This window comes from Trichoplusia ni, chromosome 21 (assembly GCF_003590095.1).
Source record: "Trichoplusia ni isolate ovarian cell line Hi5 chromosome 21, tn1, whole genome shotgun sequence".
Lineage (NCBI taxonomy): Eukaryota > Metazoa > Arthropoda > Insecta > Lepidoptera > Noctuidae > Trichoplusia > Trichoplusia ni.
Window position 1 is genome coordinate 675,560 of NC_039498.1, and position 21,651 is coordinate 697,210.

The following is a 21,651-nucleotide window of genomic DNA, read 5'->3' on the forward strand; positions in this document are numbered from 1 at the left end:
CGCGGGCGCAGGTCCGCACAACCTTTGCTAAAAAGGTCTTATGGCCCGCGTAGGCGATTGTCGACTTAATTGCTTTAACATGTAGGATTACCTACCGATGGATATAAAATAGCAATTTGATACGGAAATAATTTAAGAATAAAGTTAAAATTTGATTTGTGTTAGGAAGTAGGTATATTGTGTTTAGTTTCCAAGAAGTTTTAAACTTAAATGCAATTAAATGTATGCTATTTTTATCACTCTATAATGTTCAGTTTCCGCCACGATTTTTAGATAAAAACTTAAGAAGTTATCACGCAACCTGAAATAGATACAATTGAAGTATAATAAACTGACTGACTGACGGAAAGTAGCCTATTAGAGTTGTTTATCTTGGTTTTGCAGTACGAAACCCTTACAAAATTAGATAGGTATATAAAATTGTTTATTTTTTAAAGAATGTACGTACTTTTCAAATATGAGCAAAAACAAAAAAATACACCCAAAAGCCCAAGATCTGGTCAAGTGCGCGTCGGATTCGTGAAACTAAGGGTTCCGTACAAATAGGCTAACGAAAAACAATAGGTTCGAAACAAAAAATCAATTCGAAATTAGGCACATAACCTTATCTACACTAATATAAATCGTTTGTTCGTCCGTGCTATTCTCGGAAACTGTTGGTGCGATTTGTAAAATTATTTCAGTGCAATATAGTCCATTTATAAGAAAGCTGTAGGATATATATGATCACGCTAAAATAAATAAATCAGTGATGAAAAACTGTACAAAAACGGGAAAAAGAAGTATGCACTCAAATTAATAATCAGATTTTTTAAATATTGTTTTATAACTTCACAACCACACGGACGGAGTCGCGTTCAACAGCTAGTGCCAAGTAAAAAATGTATTTATTCTCTCATTATACTAATAATATTAAGTATATAGTTAAGTCATCGATTTATTACCAAACCGTGTCAAGTGAATGTTTTCGATGCACGTTACGTTGGTACCTTGTGCTCAAAATGACAGGTGGCGTAATATATCACCTGTTCGATCCCCGCGCAGGTAAAAAGGATCGGTATATGTCATTATAAAGGGAGAATAGAGCTTGACTGATAACTTTTTGGATGCGATAAGACGACTATAGGTATTGAACTGATGATGGAGTTACAGCAGGAACATTATGTGAATAATGAACTTACATTACAAATACTTAAATGGTTTTTACAATTATATTGCTGTATTCTCTAAGATCACTCTTACTCTTGAGACCGTCCGTCTATCTATATTTTTTACTAGCTGTTGCCCGCGACTTCGTTCCCGTTGGTAGAAGAAGATGTAAGTTATGATTTATACCCGTCCTGTTTTTTTTTCACATTTTCCATTGTATCTTCGCTCCTATTAGTCGCAGCGTGATGGTTTATAGCCTAAAGCCTTCCTCGATTAATTGTCTACTCAACACAAAAAGATTTTTTCAATTTGGACCAGTAGTTCCTGAGATTAGCGCGTTCAAACAAACAAACAAACAAACTCTTCAGGTTTATATATTAGTATAGATATATTAGTATAGATAGATTGGTAGAGTGTAAAATATTTAGACAGAAACTTTCTTGATTGCTGTTTTGAAGCTTTTTGGCCTTTTCTACATTCGTTACAAATCAATCTACAATATTTACCCACAAATTGAAACATAATGTTTATTGCAAAAGCTACAACGACTGATGAATTCAAATCAGAAACATTTGACTCTACATGATTGTAACATTGAAAAATATCAGCACACTCAAAACGAAAGCAAAGTTAAATATACGAAAGGTCACAAAAAACGATACATACTTTAATATGGGAGCTAACATTACTTGTCTAAGTAAGATCTTTTCAGCTGTTAAAGCGAGATAGTGCTCTACGCTGCTTATATCATTGTCTCTCTTGCACTCTACAAAAGTCTAACTTTATGAGGTGGTGGGTAATCTGGACTTTGCAAAGCTCATACCTTTTGCAAAGAACAAGTTTATTTCAACATAACACTTTTAAATATACTCAGTTACGTGTTTAACAAATTTCAACCTTATTGAACAAGTCAAGATATTGAAAGACATCTTAATTTTCAAGTAGAGTTCTACAAAATTTGCGTTGATGAATATTTTGATAACTGTCTTCAAGGTTCAAAATTGATTGTAGAGTTCAGTTTTTAAGACTTTTTGGTCGAAGTTCCAAGTTTCAATACGTAATAAAATTAATGCGACTATCTCAAAGGCGTATCTCTGTATGGATTTTATTTTCTTGACTTATATCAAGAAGTTATGTTTTGTCTTTATTTTGCCGCCTGCGTAGGACTTTGCAATTAAAGCGAGCGAGCGAGCTAAAATAATAAAATGATTTAAAATGTCTTTGTTCTGTCTGTTAAAATGTACTCTATAATTTCGTTTAATTATTCTGTAAATACTTAATTACGTACTGAACTGGCATTTTGTCTTGTAACTAAGTTTACTGTGATTATTAAGCTAATACTTATTTCATTAATAAATACTCTTTGCCTGAGTAAACATTGAGAATAAATACTGAAATAGGTAACTACTAGGTGACTTTTAGGTCTGTGTTTTTTAACTTATTACCTAAGTAGGCTACCTTACATTCTTTCACTTCCTAACATATAAAAAGGCTGACAAATAAATGTCATATTATTATATGTCTATATTTAAACCAGTATGAGTCACAATATGACAGTTTGTCCTTCACCGCTTCTCTTGCGAATGTAAAAACAGGTCCTTTTAAACGGTGTTGGTCAATTTTTTTTTTTGTTTTTCTTTAACTTATGCTGTCCCACTGAGCACTGAGCAAAGGATTTATATTCGAATAATTAACTATGATTTTTTACGGAATGAATTTCAAAGATTTTCTAAATAGTTAATCTATACTCTATACTAATATATAAAACTGAAGAGTTTGTTTGTTTGATTGTTTGTTTGTTTGAACGCGCTAATCTCGGGAACTACTGGTTCAAATTGAAAAAAATCTTTTTGTGTTGAATAGACCATTAACCGAGGAAGGTTTTAGGCTATATAACATCACGCTGCAACTAATAGGAGCGAAGAACAATGGAAGTGGCGAAAACGACGAAAAATATTAATCATCGAGGGCTTTCGTTCAAAAATTCCTAACTTATATCTTCTAACCACGCGGACGAAGTCGCGGGCAACAGCTAGCATTTATAATAAAAATCAATAAGATGACATCACACATCTAATTATCATTAAAAACAACATTTACATGAAACACGTACAGACATTGCTTTTGCCTTTAAACACATTATTCTTAAGAATATTGATGAGATAAGTTTCAAGGTTTTACACTTATTCTTGTACTTTTTCCTTTTAGATTGCTTACTGAATGACAAACTTGTATTTTTAGTAAATGGCAAGCATTTGCATTATGAAATCTGATTTTAAAATAATATTCGTAATAATAATATTCCACAACTTTCACATAACGCCATCTAGTCTCAAACAAAGGAGAGCTTGTATTATGAGTACTAGACAACTGATAAACACACTTATATATTTCTAAATAAACAAAATTTAGATAATTTACTCCCAGACACAGAACAATTGATCGTGCACATCACACAAACCTTTGTCCTGGGTGGGAATCGAACCCACGACCGCAACCTCATGTACAGCAGTCTGGGCCACTAACCACTACACTATCAAGCCAGTCGAGTGAAAAATTGAAAGTCCTGTACTTAGATTTTGATTTGAGTTCGTTCTTGTACTGCTTGAGAGACAATTAGAGTAATATTACTCCGGTTGTGGAAGCGTGACAGAGCTCTACAAGGTGTAGATCGACATCTCTTTTCCTCAACTGGAGTAATGGCATAGAGAAGTGGTGATATGTCTCCTGGTCTTATGGATTTTAGACCTTGATGTTAAATGTTGACCGAAGAATTGAGAAAACTGGTCTTGATAAAGATGCAAGCGGGCGGGCGGGGAGCAAGCGGCAAATTGATTGATTTTACAAGGACTCTTTAAGGAGTACGGAGCCCTATAAATCACATTTTTTTTTAAACTACTTACAGAAATAGAAACAAAATTTTGATAAAAATGCTTTGAAAGAAAATAATTGTCATCGTTTTAGATTTGTAGAACAAAAGACATCAACGAGCAGTCACACTTAACACTTAATTCTGTATTGTAATAGTAATCAAAAAAAATGTAGTAAAAATGATTTTAAAGTCAATTATAAAGGCTAATACTACAATATACATAAGTACTTAGCTATTCCAAGTTAATTAACAAATAGAAGTATATCTTCGTATTTTATTACGAACATCATTCGAATTTCCGTAAAAAAACTGAAATTATCAAGAAAATCAGTACCTACCTATTTTTTAAGTTATTTTTTCCACATAGCCATCTATCTTTAAAGTTAAAACGCTAATATGGATAAGTGAAAGGCTCTTGTGCGTTGCTAACTGTAGGCGACTACTTATAACAGGGGCAAAGCCTTAATAGTTTGTTAAGCTGATAATAGATGGCGCTTTAACTAGTGGGTGTTAGCTAAGTTGAATATAAGTTAGTGGTTAAATAATAAGTCAAGTAAATGGAAGGACAAAGAAAGGTTTTGCAGTTTGACTAGAAAATTTCTTGTTTGTCTCAAACCGTCTATAGAAGTGTTTGATCCAAACCAAGTTTTGATTGATGAAGCGTAAATTAGGGTTTTCGTTTTGATCCTTTAAGTTTACGTTTGAGACAAATAAATTTATACATTTTTAAGTCAAATGCTTTTGGAGGGTCATAGTGGTATCGCTGTCTTTTTTAGTCCAAAGTAAAACATTTCGTGATTGCCTACCCGTACGTCCATCAACGGACAGCATGTCATGAACGGTGATATTTTCACTGATAATTTATATCTGTTGCTACTGTAGCAGCAAATATTAAAACTATAGAGCGCGATTAAGCAACGATTGTTACAGTCATAAATTTGATGATAAATGACAAAAAAAATGTGAAGGTGAGGATTTTTGAAACCAACGGCTTTGCTTGTCTGAAGTCTATTTTGTCCTAAAGGTGCCACAATTAGTGTCGAGCTTCCAACACTAACTTAACTGTTTCCAATTTATTTCGACGATCGACAATTTATTTTGACGACCTCCGTGGTCGAGTGGCGTACGCAACTTTTTCAAGGTGTCGCTAGCTCCGAGGTCCCGGGTTCGATCCCCAGTCGGGTCAATGTAAAAACCTCATTTCTAAATTGTCTCGGGTCTGGGTGTTTCTGGTACCTTCGTTGTATCTGAATTCCATAACACAAGTGCTTTAGCAACTTACTTTGGGTTCAGAACAATGTATGTGATGTTGTCCGCATTTATTTATTATTATTTATTTCAAAGACTTGTTACTTTACTAAAAAGGGGTATAAAAACACAACAATCATGTAAAAAAAATATTTTATTAAAGTACAAAAATATTAAATAAACGATATTTAATCTCAAAATAAATAGATTTAGTTCTAATCACATATTACTTACAACTAACAACAGACCACATGGTCTCGACATCCTAATTTAGGATTTTACGAGCATACGTCACATTTACCCCAAAAAGGGGAGAGTTACCCATAAAATGTAAAATGGGGTAATATCTACGTATATTTTACTTAGATTAATTACCCCAGCCTCTAACCAAGTGACATTTCTACAATGGTTAACATCAATAGAAAACGTTCGAATGTATGGAGATCACAGGTTAAGTTCACGTGAATTATCAAAACGGAAAGGCATTTTCATGAATTTGAACGTTAATTATTAAGTAATTAATAAAAAAACGACTCGTAAGAAATCTAATCCTTGTGTCTTGGAGTGTTTCACTAACATTCAAGTCACATGCACAAAGACACCCAGACTCAGGACAAGCATTCGTGGATCACACAAATGCTTGTCCTACGCGGGGATCGAACCCATGACACATCACGCTCATTGTGTTTGGCGCGGTGACCTCAACCACTCGGCTATCCTTGCAGTTACTGATTGACGTAAAAGATTGTAATAATGATACTTAGGAAGATAGTCAGAAGTGGTGTTACCTAACTTGCAAAAGATAGGCTAATGAGAAAATTTTGCTTAGATTTTGAAAGTGATATCGCAATTTATTTGCTTCCTATGTTTATGCAAGTTAGATAATACCATGATATGAAAGTAATTCGACTTGAATGGTCATGCAGAATGAATACGATGAAAATTTACGTATTTAAAAAAAATATGATAAAGCCATAACGTCTGATAAATGTTATGAAATGATAGGTAGAATAAAATAATAGTTAATTCTTTCAGAAATGATACGAACATACTGAAAGTTATGAGATAAATTTAAATTTTGATGTAAATGAGAGATTTATGAATTATATGGGTTGATGACATATAAATAGGTTAAAATAATCAGTGATGACTGGTAAATGAAATAGAATTTTACTAGACTCTCCATTTTAATATTAACTCTACAAGATGTTAAAATGGAGAATATATGAGGTGAATAAATAAAATATCATTCGGGTATGACCTCAGATAATTAAGGCGTGGAGATGAATCTTTGCAACATGTTATAAGTATTAAAACTTGGATCAATTGAGGCTTTTGATGTTATATTGAAAGTTCAATCAAAAATGCTTTCGAAAGTTTTCATATATTTTTGTCGTACATGATTTGTTATTTCTTACCCCTTGAATACTCAAACTCAACTTAACCTCATGCCGTTGTTTAATGTTAATCGCTTTTCCTAAAAGAGATCATTAAATATAACGAAGGCTAACTTGTATTTGAATATTTTCTTTTATTTGTCATCGATATTCCAAAAGTTCGTTTTAGTTTTTTATTCTAAAGCACCCCCACAATATCATCGTAGAAGAAAGAGCTTGCAATTTTCTGTTTTTTCATCCTTCCCCAAATAAATCAGACTTAAATGAATACTCTTCCTGACTTGAGATGGGGGTAACTTTTGTCATTTTTCTTTTAGATGGTAATTTCTTTAATTCTCTTTTTAGGAGGGGAGGGATAAGGGGGTAATCTTTCCCCTAAGGATTGATAAGTTTATCGACCCAGGGCACAAACTTCTGTATATTAGTATAGACCCCGGGAAGATGTTCTCTCCCGCAACCGATGCCCCAGGACACCAGGCCTATGAGTGTGCTGCGACCTTCCAGCTTCATGGTCAGGGGACCTCCGCTGTCACCCTGGCAGGAGTCGCGGCCACCCTGGGAATGAAAAAGGCAGATATGATAAATGGAGAACTTATAGAGATATATGTTCGGACTGAATGGCAAACATTTGGGGCTAAAGATATTGCAGCAAAATGACATAAATGCGACTTATCAATGTCGTTTTTTTTTTCTTTATTTATCAGGGACATAAAACGGTTTTGTGTGCATGCTTAGGACGGACACCGATTTAAATACAAAAAAAAAAACAAATGATGAACCAGCCACCTCTATTTTGGAGTCGGTTTAAATGGGGTCATTACCCAGTAGTACGTGATTCTGGATAAAAATGTATCACATGTATTTTATGAATGATTTCGAATTAAATACACTTAAGTATAAGTTACCTCTTTATAGCCAGCGCATAAGAAGACATCGTGTATGGTCTCTCTCCGTCCGGCCGCTCGGAACCAGCGCTGACAACGTTCATTGGGGATTACTTCTACATCCACCTCCTGTAACACAAGTACGTTTAGATAAGGACAGGTCTGACTAAGGGGTATCGTGTCGCCCAAGTAACTGGGTTGAGGAGGTCAGATGGACAGTCGCTCCTTGTTAAACACTGGTACTTAGCTGAATACGGTTGGACTGGAAGCTGAAACCAACATAGTTGGGAATAGGCTAGGATGATGATGATGAAGGATAATGGTGACAAGTTAATAAAACTATAGACAGATCAGTAAGCGTTTTCATCAAAATCAGTACTTTACTTGTTCTTACGTATACAGGGTGTCCCAAAACTCAACGATAATCTGAGACCGGATGAAAGGCCAAGTGATAACAGATCAGGGAAAAAACTAAAAAAAAACCATATCACTCAGTTCAGCGATAACAGACATTTAAAAAGTTTAAATTTGACATCCCTCGTCGCATTTTTAAGTCCTGTGATCACCAATGTAGTAATTTAGATTGTTACACTGTGATTTTTTTAATTCCGGGATCTTCATTAACGATGCTATTAACTGCAACTATAAATTAATGCAATGAAAATTTTTTTTTTTTTCGAAAAATTGATTTTTTTTCCTTGATCTGTTATCACTTGGCCATTCTCAGAGTCTCAGATTATCGTTGAGTTTTGGGACACCCTGCATACTGGATTTCCAAACATTTTTTTCATTATCCATCAATATTCAATATCAAAATATGTGTCTAATACTATTTTAGTCTCAGGACTTATACTTTTTAACCTCCCTATCAAATCTCAATAAAGTGAAAGGAAAAAATCCTTTTCTAAGTGGAAGTATCAGTCATATTACAACAAGAAGGTAGTAAGTACCAGGAACATGAAGGTAATAAAATAACGAATTCTCCCAAAATAATGAAGTTACCTGTAACACGGAGGGTACGGAACTCTGTCCATGCCTGGTCCGGCCCCAGCCCGCGACGGTGGCCATCTTACCGGCCAGCTTCATTTGCTTCTGAGGGAGACATACCTGGAAGACAACAGTACGGATTTAATTTAAAAATATACAAGTAGGATTATAAGTTATCTAATCCTCATAAGCTTTGCTAGTTTGAAGCTAGATGGCGTTGTGTAAAAGTTGTGGAATTATTATCATCACTTTTTTTACGGAATCGGGAAGAGACCCAGAAAGAGGTCTTTTTAAACTCATGCATGGGGACACAGGTCCAACATGCAGAGGCCTGTTGTTTAATCTAAAATGTGACGGCGTATCTTTTTGCACATTTTAAAAATAGGGAACATCAAAACTATTATAATCTGTGGAGATAAAATTAAGTCGGGCTATTTGTGTTATTTAGTTAAAGGTATGTGTTTCCTTTCTAAACTATGGCAACTGGCCACCCCCGAGCAGATAGCTCTAACGACTCCTCTAGCCTTATTATTATTGACACTTTGAGCTACAAACCACCAGCCAGTTTGGTCAAAGATAACCTTGGAACTTTAACATATACAGAAAAGCCCCTTTTTCAACGAACCATCATGGATCTATTACACAGTTTGCTGTACTAAACTCACAGGCAATATATGTTGTTTGAAGACGACGCCTCTGTCCAGCTGTACTAACGCCACGTCGTTTCGGAAGTCGCTCGGCTCGTACGATGGATGGACCTCCTTGCGTTGTACCGCGAACTCTTCATGAGAGTACCTCTCGCCAGAGTCCCGGACGTCCCACTCACCGAGACGCACTCGAAGCTGGTTGTTTGGTGTGCTAGAGGATATATGATTAGGCTATTAAAGTAAATGGTAAAAGAACGATAAATCTGCTGCAACGTCCAACAAAACTTTCGAACTTTCGAGTTTGTCAGTTGGATCTTTTCAAACATTTGATAAATATGTAAATTATGTTAAATGTTAAATGATGCAATGGTTTTCTCATGCGTGTTAATCGGGATTACCCGACTAGTTTGAGATTCAACCGGAGTTCCTTTTCAACCGTTGCATCATTTAATGGTGAATCATTCTCATGATAGTTGCTATCAAAATATGTTTTTAGAGAAAACCTTAGGAATTCTAGTTTGACTAGATTTTGATTGTCAATTGATGGGGTTACTTAGGTGTAATTTTATTGTAGTTCAAATAACATTAATGATTGATAATTGATTAAAAATATTGTAATTGTATTTAATAACATGCATGGATAGCCAAGTGGTACAGGTCACCAAATCCACTGTGCGCGACTTGTCACTGGTCCATGCGTATCAAAGTCAAAGTCAAAGAGTATTTTATTTGTTCCTTTATACGTGAGTCGTTCATTATTATTATTTCTAGAAAGAGATGTCCTTTCACTTAAAAAAAAGTACAATATGTCACAAATAGTAATATACTCACATCAAAATAGAAAGTACTCGTATGACATTAAACAAAATTCATACCAACAACACAATATATCATTAATCAAATCAAATACGCATCAATCTTTCGACCACCATCTTATTTAAAATAGACAATGAAATATTTACAATCCATTAGACATTATATAACGTAACGTCTAATTACCTATCACAATTAAAACATCTAGACGGCTAAGACAAATTGTACTGACCTACATAACCGCGAGAAAGTTAGTAATTACTGAACAAAAACTAGGTGAAATTTCAGTTAGTTTAGAGTGTGAAGTGATGGTAATGATTTAGATTTTGGGAGAATTGTTTAGGTAAGTATGAAGAGAATTTAAATTGTATGATGGTAAATATGGGGTCCGATTTAATACATAAAAATTTACGTATATACTTAAACTCAAGGAACTCTTTTGATATTAAAGGTTTTACATTCAAAATCAAAATATTTCCTATAGAATATTTTTTTAATAAATTTTGTTTTGAATGCGTAAAATTGTTTGGGAGGTAAATTTCTCAATTATCAAATGCCATAGAAGAGCTTCCAAAGCGTTACGTAGAGACGTTCTGCGTTGTTCTTATAACAGAATCTCTTACTTGGGGTGATTTAATAATATGATGAATGACTTAATATTATCGCCATACAAAAAAGTTCATTAATACTCAAAAGATCGGGCGCATTTTTTAGTAGCTCCTCCTTAAAAATAAATTTCTATAAAACGGCCATTATCTGCTAAAGTCAATATATTAGTATCATTGACCTAGCCTTTTTCCAACTATGTTGGGGTCGGCTTCCAGTCTAACCGGTTTCAGCTAAGTACCAGTGTTTTACAAGGAGCGACTGCCTATCTGACCTCCACAACCCAGTTACCTGGGCAACACGATACCTATTGGTTAGACTGGTTGTCAGACTTTTCAAGCTTCTGACTACCTGTAACGACTGTCAAAGATGTAGGAATAACAGCCGGGACCCACAATTTAACGTGCCTTCCGAAACACGTCTATATATTAGTAGTCAGGAGTATAAATTTACTTTTCATAATCATAAATTCGCAAAAAGCCTAAAGAACATTCAAAAGTTATCGATACTCACGTAGCAACACAATGAGCTGCGGTGATCACCCATCTATCAGACACCAAGGCACCTCCACAGGCTAGCTTCTTGCTAAGAAAACCAGACTTGATGAGGGCAGCTTGCCAGGGATGTGATCCGAAGCCAGTGGAATGCCCGCCCACAATACGGTTTGATCTCGTAAAGTGCTCGCCGCAACCTGTTGAGAATTTTGACTTTTAGATTAAAGGTGATAAAGATTTTGATGAAGATGTGTGATAGGAAATGGTTGTGTGTTGTAGTAGAGTATTTGGAAGGTGAAAGAGGTTTTGATATTCAGATTCCTTATGAACTTTATCAGTTCTTACATTCATGAAGAAACTATATGTATAATAGTACTTTTTTTTGTCATTCGACCGAATATTGAAATGTTATTTAGCTTTGATTAGACTCTGTAAAGATGCAAATTGAACGGTGTAGCAAAGATATTTAAGATAGTTTGAGTTTCAGTATACTAAGTCTAATGTCTAATCTTAAAGAAAATTAGACTCATTTGCCATTATAACAAAGCATCGTTTAGAATTAAAATACATTGTGGAAATGCCCGGAGAATATTCTACAAAATCAGAGACCGAGAAGAAGAAAGTATACAATAAAGCACACATAAAAGTAAATTAAAGTGGTCTATAAATAAATAAATATAATACAATAAAAACAGACGAAGAAACATTTAACATAAACACAAATAGTTACAGACAATATAAACACAGATGTTAATTAAGCGTGCCCTGTACAAAATATAAACTTCAATTCACAGAACAAGCAAACGTCGCTTAGTCATTTTGTTAATTTCTTTTCACGTTTTGAAAGTCTTAAAATTAAAGATAATTTATCTTGCAATGATTTATAAGCAGGCCGCCATTTTTAACATAACACGGCTTATAGGTCCCTTGAAACAACTATAGGACTTATAGGGCACTTTCTTTAGGTGCCTCAGTTTCCACACTTTATTTTTGACACGCATAAAGGTACCCAGGCTCAGGGCACCAATTAGGCTATTTAAAATTGCCGAGGAATTATTGGAAATAGGATAAAATTGACACTATTCGTATCCCCCAATCATTTTTCCAACTCTATAATTGGAAATTCAATACGGGGCAGAAAAGTCACGGTCAATTCAATGAATTGCCAATTAATTTTTGGCATAATGCTTAAGATAATAGGAATCATTTCAAATTTAATCCAATTGCCATTCATTGAACGGCCATTCTTTATAGCAGAATCGGGACCCAGGACTAGCATACGTGGGTCGTACAAACGCTTGTCCTCAGCGGGGATTGATCCCGCGAAACGTTACCCTCAGTGGGTTCGGCGTAGTGACCTCAACCACTCGGTTATCCGTCAATACTGTTTAAGACAATGTATCTGATCATCCCATTGGCCCTACTATATAACTCAATATTGAAGATAATTTATCCTATTTCATAGAATTTCGTAAAGATTTAACAAAATGACTTAGTTTGACGTCAATGGTGCGTGATGATTATGAAATTGCAGTGCTGTTATAAGCGAAAGAAAGATAGAGATTCGTAGTAAAACTCAAGTTTGAATGCTTAGTTAAAATGTTAATGAAATCCTTGCTGTGTGAGTACGGTTGCCTAAAGTTACTTAAGGTATTTTTAATCCAGACTTTTAAGTATAAAAAATTGTTAGTTATCGTTAAAATGACAGTTTCTTCAACATGTAGTTTGGAAAATGGGAAAAAAATCTTCAAACTCGAGTTTTACCATTCAAAACAAAATTTCTTAAGAAAACCAATAGAAATATAAAGCCTAGTTCACAATATCTCACCCGGAAAACTAGGTCTCGTTGGTTTATGATTGGTGTTCGTGTGTATTGGCACATAATCATCATCACCTTGGACATTGTTCCCCTCATGATAATCAGGCTTATAATAATCATCAGGTTTTTGTGTCGTCCCTTCATTGTAAGAAGGTTTCACGTGATAAAAATGGTTTTGGTTCCAATTTGGCCGGTTAATACCGGTTTCGTCCAGTTCCGGGTGGTTTGAATCCGGTTTTTGGTGGTATGTCGGCTTTGCGTCGGTGTAAATAATGATTGGATCTTCAAACTGATTTGTGTTTGTCTGATAATCGTAGTTTTCATGTGGAAACGATCCGATGAGTTCTATTAAGTCACCTGTTTGGAATTTTTCGTGTTTTAGTTGTATGTTAATTATTGTTTTGTGTGTTTACTATGATAGTTATAGTTTATATGGGCGGTATTTCTTAAAACTATGCTATGTACAGCATGCACGAAGGTTGAATTCCGATCTAAAACCTGTAATCTATTTTAAAACTATATTTAAAAATATTTGCTGGGTGCTGAATGACGAGAACAAAAAGAGACCTGGGTGGCAGATCACGAAGGACATGGCGAACGATCTTGATTCATATTTGCAGAGCTAGTTGCTGCTAGCCATGTACCGAGACAAATGGAAGAAGGGAAGGGACGCCTTTTTCCTTTTTTTGTCCGGGGAGAAACTCTAATGACTATAATCCACGCCCGAGGGCACGGCGAGGGGATATGTCGGAATCCCATCGACTAAAACCACCCCGCGCCCTTTCAACTGCCTGAGCCAGAGTCACGGGATCGCTCGCGCATGCTCAGAGCGACTCTGGCCGGAGGCCTTTGCCCTGCAGTGGGATACTAATGGAAGATAATAATAATTTACTATTCGATAACCTCGTGGCGCTAAATCTATATAAAAATATTTGGATTGTGCTCACGAGATTGTCGACTTGTGTGAGGTGGACCCGGCAATCATTGTCCCGATAGTCGTGAATGCTCATGAGAAGTTTTCTACGTTTAGAGCCCTATTCACCATCAGCATGGACCCTTTTCCAGTTTCCGGTTGATTACGAAATCCAGGTATTTCTCGTTACGACATTTCTTTAAAAGAATACTTTAAAGTAAGGAAATATCGACGCCAGCTCGCTTAAAAGTAATCATTTAACATGTAAGAAAGATATATTTATCCTATTTTCAGTATAAACCATTTTATTTCAATGGCATCAAAAGTAATTGTATGTATGAATATTGACTAAAAAAAAATAGTTAAAAGTTAAAATTCAGTTGAAATCAAAACGACAAATTTCGACACCTTTTGCAGGTATCATGGTCACGGGCAGACTGCCCGTACGTCGGGAACTAAAATCTAAAATTAAACCGTGATAAAATCCGTAAAAGTAGTTTTATTTCAATGTCTAACATGCGCGTAAAGCTAAGACATCAAAAGCACTTAACGGTACAAAACTGACGTCACTTTTCAACCTATCCGTTACGCTTAATAACCCTTAACACAGCTTAAAGTTCGAGAAATCGAGCTCCAAGTGAAAATAATAGAAAGTATAGTCCATTGGAGCGGTAACACAATACTCTGTGAAGTACAGATGTCGGAATAAAAATAAATAATTATGGTCTGGGTTATGTAAGCGTTGTGCAAGTCTTGTTACTGCATGTAAGGATTTTCTCTTGTTCTTAGTCAAATTGTTTCCTAGTAGATGAGAATGCAAAGTTTATTATGTAACTTTACTGGACTTAAATGAAGGTGAGCAATGTTGATGTGTGTGTATTTGAAAACTAGGGTTTGAAATGAAACGCGATTTAAAATGAATTTGAAACAATAGTGTAGATTAGGTACTCAGGCAAATATACTACTAAAATATAAGTCGCATATTTAAGTCACTAAAAGGAAAAGGAGTTTTTTTTCTGCCGATTGATGATTCGCATAGCTAGGCAAAGAAAACTCTCTTAATCTACCAAATGAAGTGTAGTTAATATTTGTTTCAAAGATATAGGAATATACTGGCCGTAGATGTTTTGCAACCGTCAGAATTAAACTTGAGAGTTCAAATTTATTTTAAACTTTGATACAAACTGCAAAAAAATCAACACAATTATAAATAAATAAACGATTAACATATAACTATATAAATATATAGAACTATATTTGATTTGGTAATCCTTATTGTTGTTTTACGAGTTTTAGACAAAAGTTGTATAAGACTGTTCACCTTTATTTAGTGGCTAAACAAATAGATTATAGTAAGATCTCGGTACGGGAAGAAAGCGGGTGAAACCGCGGGGCATAGCCAGTTTATTTAACACGACGTTAGCTGTCTAAAGTGAAGGTGAAAGACAACACTTAACTGTATCAAGTTAGACAAAGTAAAGTTAGTTCTTGGTCTAAGCCTTTATAGTTTAGATAGCACAGTTAAATAATAACTTATAAGACTACGAAATAGTGGTAAATGACGATTAGGGAGTTAGTTTTTCTTTACGTATTACACAATATTTGAGGCCAGATTGTGGTAAAGAGAGCCGGCATTAAGTTACCAGGTGAGCTCTCTGCTTTTTATCTAATCATTTATTTTACAACGGTTTGCTTAATATATATTTTCAAGAACTAAAACATACAACCCACTTTAAATAGAAAGAACTGCGTCTAATTTGATTAAATTTTTATGGGACCTAATGACAGCTATTTCACTTATAATGGAAAAATATTCAACAAAGTCGATTCATCAAGTCCGAAAGTCTGAGGTAACAAACATAAAAAAATATCGGCATATTAAGTAACTCCTTTTCGAAGTTTGCGAATACTTTTCAAACTAACACCTTCAAACGAAAGTCTTTCAAAGCCTATAACCTCATCCAATAACAACACCTATTGTCTACAAGTGACTCACTAACCACACTTGAATTAATTAACATTTATAATTAACAAAGATCGTGAAAGTGTGAACGTGTAATGATAGATTACAACACAAAGATGTGTGGATGTGGCCGCGGAAATAAATACGTGGTATTATCCTGTGCTGTCAACCAATCAGTGCGTAAAGTTGTTGTGGGACGGTCCAAGGGATGAGCGGAGCGAGTTTGAAAGGTTTTTTTTTTTGTTGATATAGGACTAAAAATGGCAATGAAACTTTTCTTCTTTTAGAAACAGAACTTTAAAAATTGTTGTAAATAGCCATATAAATTCAAATTTATTTGATTTTCTTCATTGTATTTGTAACTCTTAATGTCACAAGTGTGATTCGTACTTGATCGGTTTTTACGTAATCTATAAAATTCAATAATTATAATTAATCATTTAAAAACCCCCGACAGTAGTCCACATGACAAATCATCTTTACTATGCCTTTATTTCTAACATTTCTAAGAAAACTCACATATGTAATTCGCAAAACACACTAAATTGAAATCTTTGCTTATCATATCACAGATAGACTGACAGGCACGTCAAGTTTTTTTACCCCCATTACCAAAGATAAGTTCTTTACTTTTTTATGATATGATAAAATGAAAAATACGTAGGCATTCGATATTTTTATTAGTAATAGTAATAAGAAAGCACATTAATCTGAATAAATATCAATGTATTCTTTTCAATCTGACTGGCCTGTTGGTCTAGTGGTGAGTGACCCTGACTGCTATACTGGAGGTCGTGGGTTCGATTCCCACCCAGAACAAATATTTGTGTGATGAGCACGATCATTTGTTCTGGTCTCTGGGTGTAATTTATCTATAATATGTATGTATTTAGAAATATATAAGTAAGTTTATCAGTTGTCAGGTTACCATAACACAAGCTCTGCTTAGCTTGGGATCAGATAACCGTGTGTGAGTTGTCCCCGGATATAAAAAAAAAATCAATGCAACACCTAACCCCAGTTATAATATATTTTAATCGCTTAATCCTACAGCTTGGACCATTATGGAAAAAGCTTTGTACATGTCGTAGCATTTCGTAAACTGCAGACAATGTCATATTTTGTCATTCCTTATTTTACTATTGTCGTTTTAGATATTGTAATAGTGACCTCGAGTGGGCAAGCATTGTATAGATGTGCTCACCCCATAATAAATGGCCGTAAAGATGATTCGTTGGTGAATTGTAAAGTAATTTTCCACATTCATGAATATTTTGACCAAAACTCGGGGTTAGTTTGATTTTCGACTTTCAGTATATTTCTTGCTTAAACTTATAACCACGTTTTATTTGAGTGCCTCAGGGGAATTCAAAATGAATTTTGCCGTCTGGAATATTTCAGTCATGACGCCTTTTTTTTTTTGTTTAGGCGGGGGAATCCTCATGGACACCTACTCCCTCGGGGGAGGAAATGGGTAGTGTCAGACTTTTACTGACTAAACCTGAACCGCCGTGCTACGTCATCCGCGTTTTTGTGTCGGTGTATGGCAATGCGTTGCAATCCTTCATACACCGACCGCGGGCTTCCACCGGCCAGTAATGTGGGCCGGTAGGTCACTTTCTTGTGTTGTGTGGAGGCCGACGTGTAAAGAGCGTCGGCCTCCTCGCCTCATATTGGGACCACATCCATAGCACCGAATGTGGCCCCCCGCCGTGGGTAATATACTCGGACGACAGACACCCCCGTGCCGTCGCCCAGAACCCTAGTTAGGGCGGGAGAGCGCGCTCATGCGCGGCTCTGCGCCGCCCCACTCGACGTCGGCGTATGGCGGGCGCGCTGGGGTCAGTTTCCCGAACGCGCTCCGCCGCCTCCTTCTGTGACATCACTGTTTCACAGAAGGAGGCCAATCAGTCATGACGCCTAAGAATTTAATTCAATAACGTTAATTAAGTACAATTTTAAAATTAACATTGTCTGGTGGTCTAAACAGGTTTTATTTGTCAACCCAATGTAGCCTTATTAAAATCGCTCAATCCGTCTTAGAGCTGTGATGGCAAAGACAAACAAACACGTCAAACTAATAACAACTCTTATTTCGCCGGGGTTAAAAATAACTTTACCTCCGAAAAAAACTTAACTTGTGTTAAGTGCAACGTTTACTACATAGATAATAAAAATAAGATTTTAGGTATGTGTACTAATAAATATAAGATTTATTACTGCTTCCTCTGTCCTAAGTTTTTGCTGTGCCCGACAGGGTCCATAATGGTTCTGTATCATTATAGTTTCAAAAGTCTCTGGAAAATGGCCTATTTGAAATAAAAACTTAATTTTGTATCTTTACAAAAATCGCTACCGCTTATACTACACACCGCATCGGAGAGAGTGTGTATGTATGACGTTTGATGTCGTAATCACGAACAATGTCAGACATGTTGCGGTCTGTCTGAATACATTTGTGACACTTGTAAGCTATTGTTGTGAGGATCTACTGAGTGTTCTGGTACACGCTTAGTCATATAAAGTTTTGTTTTCGTTTTTTTTAGATGTTTAAGGTAATGATATCTGATGGCTAACTATTAACTTCTATTAAAATAATATTTTGGCAATGATGGAAGATCTCTGCGCCACAACATTTACTAAAAAAAATTAAGTAGTAAGACAGGTTTTTCGAAAATCCTACTAATATTATTACGCCAAAGTTTGTATTTATTTATTTATTGAATAGTTTACATAACATTACATGTATGGATGTTTGGTTGGATAGATGTTTAGTTTAAATAAATATACTTTAGATTCTACCCACATCAGTACTTCACGTTCCCTTTATTACAAAAGGTGGATAACCTTTACTGGGAGCATAGCGTATAAGTGCAGAGTTAAGAAATAAACTTATGTCGCTAAAGAAACTTTTAAACAACGGTTGCTACGATCATAAATTAGAGAGCTGACCATTTTTTTTTTTCAAATTTGTCTATCTGCACAAAAGTCAATTAAGATTCAGAATCGCAACATTTTACCGTCAATGTTGCGATTCTGAATCTTAATTGACTTTTTTCATAATCAACTTGCATTTATGCAGATGCAAAGAGATATTTATGATAGCAAAGCACAACTTTTTTGAAAATTTGTACGAAATTCCGAAAGTAAAATGAATATCCCTCGTCCCTTGTCAATCTAATATACATTTAACATTCTCGTGTCACGGTGTACGTAATTGAACTCCTCCGAAAGAGCTCGACCGATTCTCATGAGATTTTGTCTGCATATTGGAGAATCGGACAATATCGATTTTTCATATTTTTATAGTAACTATCGTGAGACTGATTCTCTATCAGCGTCAGCTCATGATTAATGGCTCCGGTTAGGTCCGAAACTAGTCGGGCAACCCCGATAAATGCGCGTGAGTGAATCGTTGCATCATTTAATAGACTATTTTTCATACCCCCATTTTTTTTATAACCCATTCGTGTATCAAAATGGTAGGGATTGCTAGTGCTATAATATTATTTGAAAATCGCTGCCGCTTATGACTTGTACCACATTAGAGAGCTTCTATGTTGTAATATCTGTCACGTACCTTGTACGTGTGGTGCGTAACCTTGGAAGATTTCGCCAGGGAAATGATATGGATGCAAGAATCAGATGTACAAAATGAAAAGATTTTGAACTTTCTTGTAGATTGTGGGCTTTTCTTGATATTGTAGAGTAGGGGAAAATAGAGAGTGATTTTATTCAATAATAATTATAATATGATGTTCAACCACTTTCACATGATGCCATCTAGGCTCAAGATAAGAAAAGCTTGTATTATGAGGACTAGATAGCTGATAAACTTGCTTCTACATTTCTTGCTTTTGCATATTTTACATAAGTTATACTCAGGCATAGAACTAATGATTTTGATCATCACACAAACATTTGCCCTGAGTTGAGAATCGAAGACGTGACTCCAGGTTAAGAATTCAGTGACACTAACCAAAAGACGAATAGGCTAGTAAATAAATATTCTCAAGTACGTGTGCGACCTGTATCTTTCTTATTTTTCCGTACGTATTTTATTTTATATCTCGTAAAATGAGTCAATCGTCATACTTATTTTAATTTGCGTCAGTAAAAAAAATACGACGAAAAATAATTTTTGTAAGGAAAAATTGTACCCTAAGTTAAATTAGGGAAAAATAATTCATATTAATCACATCTAAAATTACACACAGACATTAAAACACCACAATGTTACACACAAAATATTAATTACACATTACAACATAAGATCGGTATTATTTTACAAAAGAATTAGTTTAAATTAGAATTGATTTTAATACATGCATTTGTATTTCGTTATTATGTAACATACATACAGACACAAGATTATAATACCAGATATAAGCTTGTTTCTGTATGAGAGATCAATTTATCTTGGCCTTGATAAATTTAAATTAATAAAATTTAAAGAATAGAATGTTACCTAATGTGAACGTAATCATCATTGGCCTAGCCTTTTCCCAACTATGTTGGGGCCGGCTATCAGTCTAACCGGTTTCAGCTAAGTAAGTTTTACAAGGAGCGACTGCCTATCTGACCTCCTCAACCCAGTTACCTGGGCAACGCGATACCCCTTGGTTAGACTGGTTGTCAGACTTTTCAAGCATATAACATAATATCAATTCTAATTTATTTCAGTTCAACTAAAATTTTCTGATATTTTGGTCACTTTCATGCATTGCACTTAAGATAATATATATAGATTGTAAGATCATTGCTTTGCAGTATAAAAAATATAGTTAGACACATTTATAAAAAAAAAATTACAAGAAAACAACCAAAATCAAAGAAAACATACAAAAAAGTACTCAAAGCTCTATACATAAGACTTAAAATCCAAAAAACAAATACTCACTCGCATTATGAACGACAGGGGCGACCTCTGTCGGTCGTTCAGTGGTCTCTCTGTCCACACAACATGCCCATATCATGCCACCTGAACATAGGTCCAGGGGCTTGCCTCCGCCGAGCACGCATGATATGCTGAGCCCGCAGGGGTAACGGGCGCCCCTGTAGCGGCAGGTTTGGGGAATCACTGAAATAGAGAAGGGGTATGTTAGATTTTGTATAGAAAAATTAAGACAAAAATACACGTGTTTTTTGGAAGAATCATTATCAGCCTTTTCCCGACTAGGTTTGGGTCGACATTCAGTCTAATCGGAGGCGGCCAAGTGTCAGTGTTTTACAAGAGGCAACTGCCTATCTGACCTCCTCGACTCTTGGCAACACGATACTCCTTAGTAAGACTTTCTAGCTTATGACTACCCGTAACTGACAAAGACGTTTAATTAACAGCCGGGACGGAGGAAATTCTCATAACATAGGTCGTATGAAGTATAGCTTAACTGGGTTTGACCAACTTGTGCAGTTGTAATTTAACCACGACCTTGGAAGAACTAAATTTTAGATATTTGTGTACGTATTTTAAGAGGGATGCCTCGAAATCTCTTCTTTTACAAACCGACACAGCAAATGCAGGCTTTACCTGCTTTACTGAACTTAAATACAGTATTAAGAGGCTCTTTAGTATACGTACACTATTTTATATTAGCCTAGTGGTATAACCCTGCACGTCTGCACCAGAAAGGCGGCCATCAGACAGGAATGGCGGCGTATAGTTAGGCGAGCCACTAACAGCTGAAATGACGACCACGACCACTCTGCCAAGAGTGCAACGACTAAGAAGAAGAAAGTGGTATAACCGTTGCACAGCGAATTTTAGGCCTGCAGATTTGAAACCTGGTACATATAAACGTTATGTGCTTATCACAAAGTTATTATCAACCTCCTAAACCGTTGAACAATATGCTACGT

At 35.4% G+C, this 21,651-nt stretch overlaps 1 protein-coding gene across 3 annotated transcripts in view; it reads right to left on the reverse strand.

The window, feature by feature from the left end:
* Nucleotides 1–6,558: 6,558 nt before the first annotated feature.
* LOC113504074 (serine proteinase stubble) overlaps nucleotides 6,559–21,651 on the reverse strand; it is a 35,655-nt gene continuing 20,562 nt past the window's right edge. For 2 of the 3 annotated variants that reach the window (XM_026886167.1, XM_026886168.1), the window contains exons 2-7: nucleotides 20,693–20,872; nucleotides 11,117–11,294; nucleotides 9,203–9,395; nucleotides 8,553–8,657; nucleotides 7,572–7,679; nucleotides 6,559–7,221 (exon numbers count right to left, since the gene is read on the reverse strand). In XM_026886167.1, the coding sequence (XP_026741968.1) occupies nucleotides 7,042–7,221; nucleotides 7,572–7,679; nucleotides 8,553–8,657; nucleotides 9,203–9,395; nucleotides 11,117–11,294; nucleotides 20,693–20,872 (944 nt within the window). In that variant the 3' untranslated portion in view covers nucleotides 6,559–7,041. Of the gene's footprint in view, nucleotides 7,222–7,571; nucleotides 7,680–8,552; nucleotides 8,658–9,202; nucleotides 9,396–11,116; nucleotides 11,295–12,925; nucleotides 13,274–20,692; nucleotides 20,873–21,651 lie in introns of all 3 variants that reach the window. The other variant, XM_026886166.1, reaches the window with a different exon arrangement.